We start from the raw sequence: 15121 nt of genomic DNA, 5'->3' as shown, positions 1-15121 counted from the left end.
AAAAGTCTTAAAGAGATGTCATATTAACCTGTGAGAATTTATTGATGGGCTCTTGAGCTGTTGTTGACGTATATGTAAAGGGTTGTAGTTCTGCTTGGCAGCTTACTGATAGCCAACCTGTTCTTTATTGGTGTTTGTTGGCAGACTGAAGCTACAATAGGACTCTTTTTAATACCTGAGGAAACTTTATCTTGTATTTTCTGACAGAGTGTCTCAGAGTTTTGTGCTAATATATTTATTGCTTGCTTGAGATGCCAGGGTATTTTGTGACGATTTTGAATTGAAGATTGAATTAAGGTAATTTAGAGAGGTGAAGAGTGGTTCAGCAGTAGTACATTAATTTTAAGTCTAGGGTGGTACATTTTGTTTAAAATGTTTATTTCATATGTTTAGTGATTTTAGCCAATGTGCACAAACATGTAAACTATGTCTTCCTTTTTTTGTGCTTACTGATATCTCTGATGTAGGTGACATCCTTATCTCTTCATTTGCAGCATATTTTATAGATAAGTGGAACAGTTTGATACCTTTATATTATTAATATCTACTGAATAGGAATAATAAAATGGCAAAAAATACTTTAGGTGGGGCAAGGGTAGATAGAAGCTATATGGCTTGTGCATCATATCTTGTACAACTTAAATATTGTGAAAAGAATTACTGAAAAGAATTACTATAATAGGCCTGACACATTTTTTGTATTTGGGGTTTACTGGGTAGACTTTAGAATGATATCAGTTTGAATTTTTAATTCCTTTTTTTCTAATTCCTAATTAGATTTTTCGTGAAGCTCGAAGAACAGTACCTAGTATTGTTTACATGCCTCACATTGGTGATTGGTGGGAAGCTGTCAGTGAAACTGTGAGAGCAACTTTTCTGACTTTGCTACAAGATATACCATCATTTTCACCTATATTTCTGTTGTCTACCTCTGAAACCATGTACAGTGAACTTCCTGAAGAGGTAAGAACTGCTTGAATGTTGATCGTTAGTATATTGTTTTAAAATAGTTGACCTTGCCCTGGCTAGTGTGGCTCAGTTGGTTGGAGTGTTGTCCTGTGCACCAAGAAGGTGGCAGGTTTGATTTCTGGTTAGTGCACATACCCAGGTTGTGGATTGATCCTTAGTCTGGGCACATGCTGGAGGCAGCCAATCGGTGTTTCTCTCTCACATCAGGGTTTCTTTATCTCTCTAATTACTATGAAATCAACTGTCAAGATTCATGCCTTAGTTGTACCACTTACTAGTTCTGTGACTTAAACAAGTTACCATCTAAGTTTGTTTCTTTTTTGGTATAGTAGTGATATATTCCTCACTATTGTTGTGAAGATTGAGATAATTCATGCTTAGACCAGAACCCAACATGTATATATATAGCATCTACTAAAAAGACTTTAGCTGTATTGTCATCAATTCCATTATAATTATCCTTCTCATCTGTTAGATTATTTGTTGGGATTTGACTTTTCAGCTTTTTCATTGGCAGCATCATGCTAAGTTGAATATTATGATGATGATGTATATTTTTCAGATCCGATATTTAGCTTTTGAGTTCAAATTCAATTTACATTTAATATGTTAAAATCAAAGGTAAAAATCACAGTTTTAGAAAAAAGTAGTATATCAAGTCATGTGAATGAAATTGATTTTCAAAAAATTATTTTAATACCCAGGTATTTATGAATTGGTGATTGTTGAAACAAAATATTCTATATACATGTGGTGAAGTTCCTAGTCAGCAATAAATGAATAAACTGATACAGTTTAAAGTCTGGATGAACCTCAGTATATGATGCTAAGTGAGAGAAGCTGGACACAAAAGACTACTAGTTGCATGATATACACTTTGTAGAAGAGGCAACTCTCTAGTGACAGAAAGCAAATCTCTAGTTGTAGGTCTGGGAGTCTGAATGTGAGGGATTGATTGCAAATGGGCATTAGGGAAGGTTTTGGAGGTGGTGCTAATGTTCTCAAACTGACTTGTGAAGGTCGTATAGCTGAATGTACTGAAAACCATTGAGCTTGAAAAAGGATTAATGAGAGACATTAGAAGGTATGCATACGTATACCTGGGGAAGTCAGAGAAGGCGTCACCCAGAAAGCATCGGCTTGAGTGGAGAGTTAAAAACTGGTTTAGGAAAGAGTGAGTTGCATGTATAAAGACCAGTGTGAACCATGGTGAGAGACAGAATGATTTCTACAGGGAATTATACAAGACTTGTCTTCTTGCAGCATGATGTTTGAGGCTGAGAATGTCAGAAAATAAGTTAGGAGTAAATTGAAAGAAAAATAATTTAGCCTACTTATAAAATGATGGATTCTGAGATCATTGTAATAACCTGGCAGGAATACCACAGGATTATTGTAGATTTACTTTTGGTATGTTTTATATTCGCAAAGTTCAACACAGTGTTGAAAAACGTTGAGAAGGGAGAATATTTAAAACTGAAAATAAATGTTTTGCTATCTTTGAACAAAATTCTTGTACTTCTAGGGCAGTGGTTGGCAAACTGCAGCTCGGCAAACCGCGGCTCGCGAGCCACATGCGGCTCTTTGGCCCCTTCAGTGTGGCTCTTCCACAAAATACCGACTTCTGCGCATGGGCCATGAAGTTGCAATCGCACTGCACGTGCGCACCCGCACATGGTATTTTGTGGAAGAGCCACACTGAAGGGGCCAAAGAGCCGCATGTGGCTCACGAGCCGTGGTTTGCTGACCACAGTTCTAGGGTATTGTGTTGTGTCTACGTATTTTGTCAGGACAGAATTAATGTTGGCTATTTTGGCTATATTTTGGCTAATGCCTCTTCACTCTTATAGGGTCTCCTCTATGTTTCTCTACCTTTATGGTGTCAGAATGCTTTCTTTTGAGACTCTTTAAGATCTTGATAGCAGGAAGTAAGCCTATTTTCTTCAAGTTTGTAACTGCAGTGTCTGGCACATCATGGTGTTCAGTGGTAAACATACACACCAGAACTTCGGAATAAGGGCCAGCAAAGCAAAGACCAAAGGGTTGGAGGGAATTGCACAGGTAACTAGTCTAAAAAAAATACTGGAAGGATACAAAGTGAAATTTTATAAACTTTTAAAGGATTTGGCTTTGGGTTGAGGTAAATAAATTCCATTCAAATTTTGAATTCTAGTTTCTACTTTTCATTGATTGTTTCTTCTCTATCTTAGAATTTTAAAGCTAGAAAAGTCCTTTATAGATTATGTCATCTAGTCTTCTCTATTTATTCATTTTGTGACCTTAAGCTAGTTACTTAAACATTTACAAGCCCGAGTTTCATCTTTTAAATGAGGGATGCCTTCATACCTCATTGTTATAAAGATTGAAATAATATTTATGAAGTTCATAGTCTTCAATTCAGTAAGTGGTTAGACATAACAAATTGAATAGATTGTCTAAAGCTTACCACAAATATATGGCTACATTTGGGCTAAAATCTGATGTCTTGAATTTTAATCCAGTATTCCCATACTGTCATGGTTGGTACTTTCTCATATTAGTGACTGCTTCCCTTTTTAATTATACTTCCCAGTTTGATGTGGGTTGGGGAACAGAAGAACGAGCTTTACTCATTGAGTACATGCTTGTGCATTACTGTGTGCCAGGTCCTGTGGTAAGGTATAGAAAAACAGATGACTAAGAAATGGTCTGTTCTTAGGGAGTTTGGTGTCTAGAAGTAGAAATAGATCTTCTAGAAAAACATATAAATTAAGTGTGCAGTCAAATGTGGATGACATAAAGAGGATTTTAAAAGCATACCTTGCAAGCGGGATAGTTGGGATTAAAGTCTGTATAGAGCAGATGAACACAGGAGAGGTATAGGTAATGCAGCTGGAAGAAACTGACTTACTAATTTTGCTTGGGAGTTTTGCATGGAAGATGGTGCCATTGTGGAGCATTCTGTAAAGAGACTGAGGTATTGTTCATCTGCAGTGATACCAGGATTCTAGACAATACAGTGAAATAGAGTCGGTATGGAAAGAATCCCGGAAAGGAAGCCAGAGAAGAGGAAGTGCAGAGAAACGGTGGAAGAGCAGGCAGTGTTGGCCACTTGCCAGGTGTCTGCTGTAGGTGCTCGGTAATTACTTTTCAGCTCCTGTGCACAAAGCCCTCTGAGATTGTTGCCATCTGACTGTTACATTCAACTATCCTTTTTACTATTATCCTCTGACTCTTCCAGCTATAGTATAATTTATTAATGACTTAGGCAACTAAATCATTCTTCCATTCTCGTTTAGTCCATGAGGTTGAACTTTTCAATAGTATAGCCTGGGACTAGGTTAATTCTAACCCCACACGAATCTTAAATGAAGATTGCAAATGGTACTGAAAATTGAAGAAATTATAATTGGATATAATATGTAAGCTTTTAATTCTCTATATATTTAATATTTCTTTGTGTGTGTTTGTTTATAGGTTAAATGTATCTTTAGAATACAGTATGAAGAGGTCTTGTATATTCAGAGGCCTACTGAAGAAGACAGAAGAAAATTTTTCCAAGAATTGATTCTTAATCAGGCATCAGTAGCTCCACCACGAAGGAAACACACTGGTAAAGTTCCTAAATCCTTTAGGAAAATGGGCGTGGGGAGTGGAGTTAAGAGATGGCTCTTTTTTGAGTCATTTTTCAAAAATCCATTTCTTTGTGGAAGTGAAGATAGTTTTCAGGTTCTGTTTATCTTTAGATGGACTTATGTAGAAGTGGCATTGTGTTCACCTGATTTCAGATTGAGAAGTACAGCCTCATTGATAAAGCTTTACTAATAGATGACAGTTACTGAAGTGTTCTCCTTATCACTTCAATCCAGATGCTCTTGGTAGATTTCACATTCTGAGGCTCAAAAAATCAAAGGAAAAAAGTCTTTGGTTCGTTCTGTTTTAGTCACTGTAAGTACTGAGGACTCAAACTGTCAGTTTGTGAAACACCAGGTATTGTGCTGATTACTTTGAGGGTCAGGAGCTGATTGGAACATTTGCCTTTTCTGGTTTATTTTATTTATTGGTTAAATTTTCAAATATTTATTGAACACCTATTATATTAGACTAGAGGCCTGATGCATGAAATTTGTGCAAGAGTAGGCCTTCCTTCCCCTGGCTGCCGGGCACCGGCTTCCCTCTGGCACCTGGGACCTGGGCTTCCCTTATAGCCCGACTTTGTCCAGAAGGACGTCCGGTCTAATTAGCATATTATGCTTTTATTATTATAGGTATCTTATGCTACCTAGGCACTTGGAAATCTATCATGGCTTTGTTTTGAGGATTAGAGTTTTCTTAGATTTGGGCTCAGAGCATTAAGAGGGGCCTCAACATTTGTCAGATTTCAGTCCCCTGCCTCAAATAAGGACTATATTCCAAGTCATTCAAAGAGTTTCTTTTCCTAGTCTTAAAGATAAGAATTCTTTACTTAATCTTTCAGCCTCTTCTGGAAAATAATAATCCTGCTAGTTAAAAAAAAAAAATCTGCCAGAACCGGTTTGGCTCAGTGGATAGAGCGTTAGCCTGCGGACTCAAGGGTCCCAGGTTCGATTCCGGTCAAGGGCATGTACCTTGGTTGTGAGCACACACCCAGTGGGGGGTGTGCAGGAGGCAGCTGATCGTTGTTTCTCTCTCATCGATGTTTCTAGCTCTCTATCCCTCTCCCTTCCTCTCTGTAGAAAAATCAATAAAACATATTAAAAAAAAAAAAAAGAACACCTTGACATACTCTAAAAAAAAAAAACAACTAATAAAAAAAAAAAATCTAAGCTTCTTTCCCCTTGTTCTTTTTTTAAAATCTTGATTGTTGAGATTATTATAGATGTCCCTCATTTTCCCACCATGCTCCCCTCCCCCCCCCAACCTGGTTCCCACTCACCCCAGGCCTGTACCACCCTAATGTCTGTGTCCATAGGTAATGCATATAAACATATAAGATCTTTGTTTAATCTCTTCCCACCCCCCTTCCCTCTGAGAATCGTCAGTCTGTTCCATTTTCATGCCTCTGATTCTATTTTATTCACCAGTTTATTCTGTTCATTAGATTTCTTATTCATTTATTTTGATTTTTAGATTCAATTGTTGATAGGTGTGTATTTGTTGCCATTTTGTTGTTCTTATTTTTGATCTTTTTTTTCTTCTTTTTCCGCTTCTTAAAGAATATCCTTCAACATTTCATGTAATACCAGTTAGGTGGTGATGAACTTTAGCTTTTTCTTGTCTGTGAAGCTCTTTATCTGACCTTCAGTTCTAAATGATAGCTTTGCTGGGTAAAGTAATGTTGTCTGTAAGTTCTGCTATTCATCGCTTTGAATATTTCTTGCCACTCCCTTCTGGCCTACATAGTTTCTGTTGAGAAATCAGCCGACAGTTGTATGGGTATTCCCTTGTCGATAAGTAACTGCTTTTCTCTTGCTGCTTTTAAGATTCTCTCTTTGTTTTTAGCCCTTGGCATTTTAATTATGATGTGTCTTGGTGTGGTCCTCTTTGGGTTCCTCTTGTTTGGGACTCTGTGCTTCTTGGACTTGTAAGTCTATTTCTTTCACTAGTTAGGGGAAGTTTTCTGTCATTTCTTCAAATAGGTTTTAAATATCTTGCTCTCTCTTTTCTTCTGGCACCCCCCAATTTGGATGTTGGTACGCTTGAAGTTGTCCCATAGGCTCCTTATACTGTCTTCATATTTTTGGATTCTTTTTTTCTTTTCTTTTTTTATTAAAATATATTTTATTGATTTTTTACAGAGAGGAAGGGAGAGGGATAGAGAGTTAGAAACATCGATCAGCTGCCTCCTGCACACCTCCCACTGGGGATGTGCCCGCAACCAAGGTACATGGCCTTGACTGGAATCGAACCTGGGACCTTTCAGTCCGTAGGCTGACACTCTATCCACTGAGCCAAACCAGTCAGGGCTGGATTCTTTTTTCTTTTTGCTCTTCTGGTTGGGTCTTTTTTGCTTCCTCATATTTCAAATCGTTGATTTGATTCTCAGAATCCTCTACTCTACTGTTGAATCCATATATATTATTCTTTATTTCAGTCAGTGTATGCTTAATTTCTAACTGGTCCTTTTCCGTTTTTTTGGAGGTTTCTAGAAGATTCTTGAGTAACCTTATAACTGTGGTTTTGAACTCTATATCCAGTAGTTTTCTTTCCTCCATTTCTTTAATTTGTGACATGTTTCTTTGTCTTCACATTTTGGCTGCTTCCCTGTGTTTGTTTCTATGTATTGGGTAGAGCTGCTATGTCTCCTTGAGTTGGTAGAGTGGCTTTGTGTAATAGGTGTTCTATAGCGCCCAGTAACTCGGCCTCCCCAGTCACCTGAGCTGGGAGCTCTAGGTGCAACCCTTTGTGGGCAGTGAGCACAGTCTTGTAGTAGTTGAGCCTTGATTGCTGTGGGTGTCCCTGGGAGGAATTGACCTCCAGGCCAATTGGCTGTGAGGACCAGCTGGGACTACAGTGGGAGAGCTGCTTTGCAGGAGACACCCCTATGGAGCAGGACTTGCTTCAATGGGGCTTTGGTGCTCACTGAGTCTGTCCCTTGAGTGTGTCACTTATGATGTGTAGAGTTGTAATCTGGTATGGTCTCACACTGACCACTGCGTACACTGGCCCTTGGGTTTCCAGGGTGGTGCAAAGTGAGCCACTGCCTGGGGCCATCCAGCAGGAGCTACAGAGAGATCTGCACATTCTTCCTCTTTGTATCAGATTTGGAAGTGCCCAGATGAGGCCCAGCTATGAAGCAAGGCAGGCTGGCGCTGGTGCCAGGTCTTGGGCCTTTTATTGGTATGTTTGGGACTCCCTGACCCAGCTACAGCTTGTTTGAGAGATTTTAACCTGATGAGGAAGAACAGGCCATTCATATGCAAAAGCTGCTGCACACAGCTTGGGTGGGGTTGTAAATTGGATGAGACGGGGTCTTAGGGTATCACCAGGGTGGAGCAAACAGAAATGGCTGCCAGTCAGCCCTGTGACTGGGGAGGTCCCAGCATAGGAACAGTGATCCCTGCAAGCACCTCCGGCTGGGAGAAGCCACCCCTGAGTTCCTGACCTGATGCTGGACAATCCAGTTCCTCCTCATATGTGTCTGTGTTCCCCAGAGCCTCACCCTGGTGCTGGAGCTCAGAGGAAGCAGGACCTTGAAAGTTCAGTTTGTGGTGCTGGCCTTTTAAGAGGAAGAGCTGGGTCTCCAGCAGCCTGTGTGTCACTGAGCCCTAATTCTCACTGGTTTTTATAGCTTGTAGTTCTTACTGCCTGTAAGGACTTCTTTTCCCAGCTCTGGGACCCTGGCTGGGGGGTCTGGTGTTTGGTTGGGACCCCTTGCTTCTCCAGGCGGCCTCCACAGAGACAATCTCCCTCCCAATTAAAAAAGCGGCACATGTGGGTGCCAGACCGGCCCCTTCTGCACTTCTGCACCTCCTACCAGTCTCAGTATGCTTTCTTCTTTACTTCTCTAGTTGTAGGACTTCCATTCAGCCAGCTTTCCCGTGGTTCTAGATGATGGTTGTTGTGTATTTTAGTTGTAATTTTGATGTGATTGTGGGAGGTGGCGAGGACAGGCATATACCATCTCCCCCTGTTCTTTTATGTTTCTTGTCGCTGTTCTTGTAGGATATTAAATACATCTCTCATCCCTGCCAAATGTTTGCTTTTCCATATTCATTCTACTTCTTTGTTTTTAACTGGTTATGTCATCTAACACATTATAATGTTATAAGAGGCCTGGTGCATAGATTCGTGCACCGGTGGGATCCCTCAGCCTGGCCTGTGGGGATCAGGCCTAAACCAACTCTCCGACATCCCCTGAGGGGTCCTAGATGGCAATAGGGTGAAGGCCAGGCTGAGGGACCCCACTGGTACACGATTGGGGTCAGAGAAAGACCGCGGAAGGGCTTCAGGGTGTCTCTGGCCCATCTCGCCCAGTCCTGATCGGCTAGACCCCAGTAGCAAGCTAACCTACTGGTCGGAGAGTCTGCCCCCTGGTGGTCAGTGCGCATCATAGCAACTGGTTGAACGCTTGAATGAACAGTTGGATACTTAGCATATTAGGCTTTTATTATATAGGATGGCCCTTTAGTGGCTCCTTTCCACATTTTCTCTGTTTTAATGAACACCTATCAAATGGCTATAGTTGTGAATCCCACCCACACCCCTGGAAACCTTGGGAAATTCAAGATGGAATTTATGCCTAGTGATTATTGGTTGTTGCCTTCTATATTTCTAAGTATTTAAATCCTTCATTGTGAAAATGATTCATTTTAATAAAGTGTCTTCCATTCTCCTAGATATATTTTAGTTCCATAGATCTGAATTTTCTGTGTTAATGATTAATATAATTCATTTTATTTTTGAGTTGCTTCTGTTGACTTTCATTTTTCATTTTAGAGGCTATTTGAAATCAATAAGAATCCTTAGAATTTTAATACTGAGCTTCAGTATGATACCAGGAAAGTCTTTTAAGGAATTAGAGAAGTGTAATTTTAAAAGTTAATACTTTACCTTTTAAGGTTTTTTTGTTTTCTTTGGGGGGATGAGGTAGATAGTATACTACATATTTTATATGTAATGCTTTAGGCTCGGTTTTCCATCTTCTCGCTGTGTCTTTGGAATTCTCTGTTCAGTTTCTACTTTTATTTTGCTCCCAGCAGGTGCCATTTACTATCCATACTATGTTGTACTAAGAATATGAAGATAGGAGACTAAACTCAGAATTCTTTGGGAATAGGAAGGATCAATGAATTGGTACTTGACCATTTCACTTTCATGCATATAAGGCAACCCCATTTTGATAAGCAGGTTTTAAACAAGCAAATCAGTATACAGTACTTATGTTGGTTTGAAATATCTTTCATAAGTTGTATGTAAATAATGTTTCAAAATCAAATTATTTAAAATCATATCATTTGCCCTTTAAAGGAGTCCTGTTGTAAGTTATTTTATAAAGTAAAACTATTCCTTAACATATCTGGCTTCCATTCAAATTTTTACATGCTGGATTTGCGTGGCTCACCTGTGTTTGGAATTCTCCTTTTCTTAAAAGAACATTGTTAGAGAATGCCAGAAAAGTAATTGAGGTTCTGGACTTGCCATATTGGAATCAACATTTTCTTCAATTTTCTTTAGGTCTTTGTGCTATGGAAGTGCTTCCTCTTGCACTACCTTCTCCACCTCGTCAATTATCAGAATCAGAAAAAATTCGGATGGAGGACCAAGAGGAAAATACTTTAAGAGAGTTGCGGTTGTTTCTCAGGGATGTAACCAAGAGGCTGGCCACAGATAAACGCTTTAACATCTTCAGCAAACCGGTGGATATTGAAGAGGTCTTGTTTCAGTAGTGTGCAAACAGTGAAGTTGAACTGGCTAAAAGAAAAAAAAATATTGACATCTTTTTTTGGAAGGAAAAAAAGCAAAGGCATGGATGAATAAATTACCCCTAGCCTGTAAAATTTTAATCCATGTGATAACTACCAATGTCATCAGCAAATATTTGGTGACTTTTGGATGAAATTAATAACCAATTTGTATATGTCCTCTTAATTAGTATTGATCTTTGTGATCTTTTATTTTTCAATTTAAGAAGAGGATTAAAAGTTACTTCAGTGAAATGTCCATACTAGACTATTTTTATTCCAGGATAAATTCTCAAGCATAATTGATATTAAACCAAACAATACCAGTTAATATTGGCATTTCTCAAATTATGTATACTTTATTGAAAGAGGTAGCTAAGAAACCTGAAATGTGTCTCTTTCATGTTTTAGAAATGCCTGTGACTAACATGCTACTTGAAGTTAAGCATATCCTGTGCAGCTAAAATTATTTTTCTCTCTAAGGATTTTTTCTGCTCCTGATGGAAAATTTCTCACTTTCTTTGTGCATTGTTTTGTGTTCTTGTGGGAGCATGGTTTGTGATGATGAGAAAAGAAATTTTCCATTTGGAATCTACTAGAATACTTAGATTAAAATTTTTTATTTTTATTTTTTTATCCTGGGATAATATAGTGTGTGGATGAACACAATATGATCTTTACTGACCTTCTTCTTATAGTTCAGACTCCATGTTTGAACAGTTTTGGTGTTTTAATCATTTTATCTCTTTTAAAAATTTGAATTATGAGATGATTCAAAGTTTAATGTTGCATACTCATTATGAAATCTGATCAGATTCATTTTGAACTATTACCTCATCTATAACTGTGAAAATGAACTATGTCCACCTCCCTCCACCCCTGGCAAGTCTGAAAATACCTATTCTTTTTTTTTCCCCAAATAAAAGGACTGACTATAATTTTATTTATATACTAGAGGCCCGGTACACAAAATTCGTGCACTCGGGGCAGGGGGAGGTTCCCTCAGCCTGGCCTGCACCCTCTTGCAGTCCGGGAGCCCTTGGGGGATGTCCGACTGATGGCTTAGGCCCACTCCCCTAAGCTGTCAGTCGGATATCTTTAGCGCTGCTGCAGATGTGGGAGAGGATCCTGCCACCGCAGCTGTGCTTGCCAGCTGTGAGCCCCGCTTCTGGCTGAGTGGACCTCCCCCTGTGGGATCACCCTGACCACCAGGGGGCAGCTCCTGCATTGAGTGTCTACCCCCTGGTGGTCAGTGCATGTCATAGCGACTGGTCATTCTGCCATTTGGTGGATTTGCATATTAGCCTTTTATTATATAGGATTTATCTACAATATATAGTTTTATCCATTTGATCCTTTCAGCAGCCTCGCAAAGGTCCTTATGTTGCAAATTATGAAACTGTGGCACTTTGGCAAGTGATATAGGCAAGACTCAAAGTTTTTAAAAAATTTAAAGCCCACATTCTTTACATGACCTACAGCTACCATTTTTATCTTTTCCCACTGAAATGACAGGACTTGCCAGACTTGCTTTTGTAATTAATGCATACCATTTTATATTTGTGGAGCAATTTTTTTTTCCTCCTAGTGTTTTCAGATAATCTTAAAACTATCAGACCATTTTAAGATTGTTTTAAGTATTTTTATTTCAAATTAGATATGGGACTCAGACACTTAATTGATAAGGGATTGCCCCAAGTTAGCCTACCATGCTGGGAGTAAACAATTTTGTGTTTGCCAGGGAAAACTTTTTCTTTCTAACCAGAAGAGATTGTCAGATTTTAAATGCTATCTATGCCAGAATAAAGTTTATAAATGATGGCTTGGCAGTGAAAGGGGATAGAAAATGCTAGTCAGATGAAATTTTTATTTAAGGGCTATATTTTCTCTAGCTTTCTTTTCTTTTTTTTTTTTTTAAGATTAAGATTTTTTTTTTTTAAGTTTTATTGATTTTCTACAGAGAGGAAGGGAGAGGGATAGAGAGTTAGAAACATCGATAAGAGAGAAACAACGATCAGTTGCCTCCTGCACGCCCCCCACTGGGGATGTGCCCGCAACCAAGGTACATGCCCTTGACCGGAATCAAACCTGGGACCCTTGAGTCCGCAGGCTGACGCTCTATCCACTGAGCCAAACCAGTTCTGGCTCTAGCTTTCTTTTATGTTCTTCTCAGTTTCATTCTACTGGTTCTTTGCTTTTAAAGCTGGAAAAGTAGGGATCTCTTGGAAGAATAAAGAGGGGAACCAAGATAGCCTTTAGATAACTTAAAAACATAAATTTCTATTCAAATAATAAATGTGAGATATCTAAAACTTACAAAGCAAACTGCAGAGAACATAAGAGTTTAGAAAATGAATGTTGAATTTAAAATTAAGCATAGGGAAAAAAAGGCATAGGTAGTAATATGAATTTGTATAGTGCTTTATGGTTTTTAAAACATTTCTGTCATGCACAAAAGGTATGCCAAGTGCCAGAGCCAGGAATACAACTAATATCTTCTGAACCTATTGCTTGTTCAGTATAGCTTTCCTACCTCCCCTAGAAGGAGATTGACTGGCTTTTCACCTCATTGAGGGTGAAAAATAAATGAAAACATGCACACACACCTACCTAAAATTTAAAAAATATTTATAAAATATGTGTATGTGCATATATACAGATATATATGCATATATTTATGGGCATATAATAAGTTTTTTAAAATCAAGGCATTAATGCCATCTGCAGTGGAGGAAACTTGCTTATAGTTTCTGAGCAGAAATCACTCTGTCCCAGAATGTGATCCTGGACTAATTAGACATTTGCAAGACTGCTTTTGTAATAGACCTAATTACTTGATTTGAGATTTGCATTGGGGAAGGCAATATATTTGTAAGTTGATAGAGCTTTCTTATTGGTCAAGAGATATAAAACATAATTTATTGGGCACATAGATCAAAATGTGTTTTTTTGCTTATAGATTTATTTATATTTAGAGACAAGTTCAGCAAATCTTTTACTAGCATGAAAGCATTGCTTGTTTTTGTTATAATTAAGTCGAAGTGTTTGTAATGACTCCAAAGGAGCAGAAAACACTTTCCATGAAATGATTCACCCTTCAGAAAGAATTTTTTTGTTTTGTTTAAAAAACAACACATTATTTCTTTTTATTTTCCTTTAAAAGTTTTTTTTCGAGGTAACATTTATTGATGCTTTATCAGTGCATTTACCTGTACATTCTCTTCTCAGGAATGGCCAAAGGATTAAAAAAAAAGCTGACACAATTGCTTTCATAGTTCAAGATGAGAACATTTCAGAGTTGATTTAGATATGGCTTGAAACTGAAGCTTTCATGGAAAGTATGACATAGTAACTTTAGAAACATAAAGTGCTCTATACTGTTATCCTTATCTAATTATTTCTTAGATATGTAGATTTAATTTTTAAATAACTATGTGGTTTTCTTTTGTGTTTTTATGAGTAGAGATATGAGATACCATAAGTAATTTTTATTAAAATATCCTATTTGTTTTAGGTTTCAGATTATCTTGAAGTAATCAAGGAACCAATGGATTTATCAACAATAATAACTAAAATTGATAAGCATAATTACCTGACTTCGAAGGATTTCCTGAAAGATATTGACCTCATCTGTAGCAATGCTTTAGAATACAATCCAGATAAGGACCCAGGAGGTAAGAACACATTGGGCTGGGTTCACTTTGGTGATGGAGAAGGTAGTTTAAAGTTTAAATACTAATGTTTCAAACAGATTAATTTATTTTAATGACATTGTATTTAGTTCCTCTTGGTGAGGAACTAATGTACTTAAATTATTAACTTATTAAATTAAATGTACTTAATTTAGAGGATTTTATTCTATGTATTATGCTTAGGGTTTAGTTTCATCATTTACCTTTCACTTTCTGTACTTAGATTTCTATTTTGTCTAGGTAAAATGGAAAACTGATTGAGAATTTAATTAAAAATTTATTATTTGTCAACATCACCAGTGCTGATAAACGCTGGGAATTTTGAATTTGTGGGAACTCATTATAGGATATGTTTACATGTCAAAAGACCTCTTTATGTAGGCATTACCTGTTCTATAGATTGTAGATATTTTTATGTGATTTTATTATTTTACTCCAGCTCTCACCCTGTACTCAAGTCAGTAGTCAGTCCCAACTCTTTCAGTGCCCTCCAGGGAAGACTGCCAGGAACAGATCTGTAGTTATACAAGATGAATGTCAAAGGAAAATATATGTCATGGTGAACCTTGTAGATTTGTCCACTTGCGTTAGTGACTTAAGGAAGGAATTAAAGAAGAAGGACTTTGCAGTGGATTGGACACTTTTAAGAAGTGTGGATAATTTTGTGATTCAATATTTTAAGAACCTGGAAGGCAAGATGAATGGAGCAAGGCTAAAGCTGTGATGGGTTAAAGAAGCAGCAGTTATTCATATTATCCAGGATAGAATTTTTTTTGGTTATTTTTGTGATTAGAACAATATTTATGCTTTTGTTCTAATCACGAAAAAGTGTGGTTAGGACAAAAGTAAGCATAAATTATGGTGTATCCAAACTATAAGGTACCAAGGACTACTGAAAACAATGGGCTGTATAAATCTACCAAAGATTGTCTAACCTAAAACACAGGAAATCACCCACATGGACAGGAAGAACCAAGTCCAGTTCCTGATCTAGAGTATAGCACTATGTGCCTCTGTGTTCACACTAACTTATATATAGGTTCTTCAGGGAGCAGGGTTTATTTTATTTTTTTTAAATTTTCTTTTTGAGGGCTTAAG

The 15121-nt window shown here is 37.8% G+C and overlaps 1 protein-coding gene across 4 annotated transcripts in view; it reads left to right on the top strand.

Annotated features, from left to right (window-relative positions):
• ATAD2B (ATPase family AAA domain containing 2B) overlaps positions 1-15121 on the top strand; it is a 120831-nt gene that overhangs the window by 79392 nt on the left and 26318 nt on the right. For 3 of the 4 annotated variants that reach the window (XM_070428759.1, XM_070428757.1, XM_070428760.1), the window contains exons 19-22: positions 778-963; positions 4426-4561; positions 10105-10301; positions 13846-14005. In XM_070428759.1, the coding sequence (XP_070284860.1) occupies positions 778-963; positions 4426-4561; positions 10105-10301; positions 13846-14005 (679 nt within the window). The remainder of the gene's footprint in view (positions 1-777; positions 964-4425; positions 4562-10104; positions 10302-13845; positions 14006-15121) is intronic. The other variant, XM_070428758.1, reaches the window with a different exon arrangement.

This window comes from Myotis yumanensis, unplaced genomic scaffold, assembly GCF_028538775.1.
Source record: "Myotis yumanensis isolate MYYU_CA2020_CCGP unplaced genomic scaffold, mMyoYum1.0.hap1 SCAF_11, whole genome shotgun sequence".
Taxonomy (NCBI): Eukaryota; Metazoa; Chordata; class Mammalia; order Chiroptera; family Vespertilionidae; genus Myotis; species Myotis yumanensis.
The sequence above is the reverse complement of the archived record's forward strand: the minus strand, read 5'-3'. Positions and strand labels throughout refer to the sequence as shown.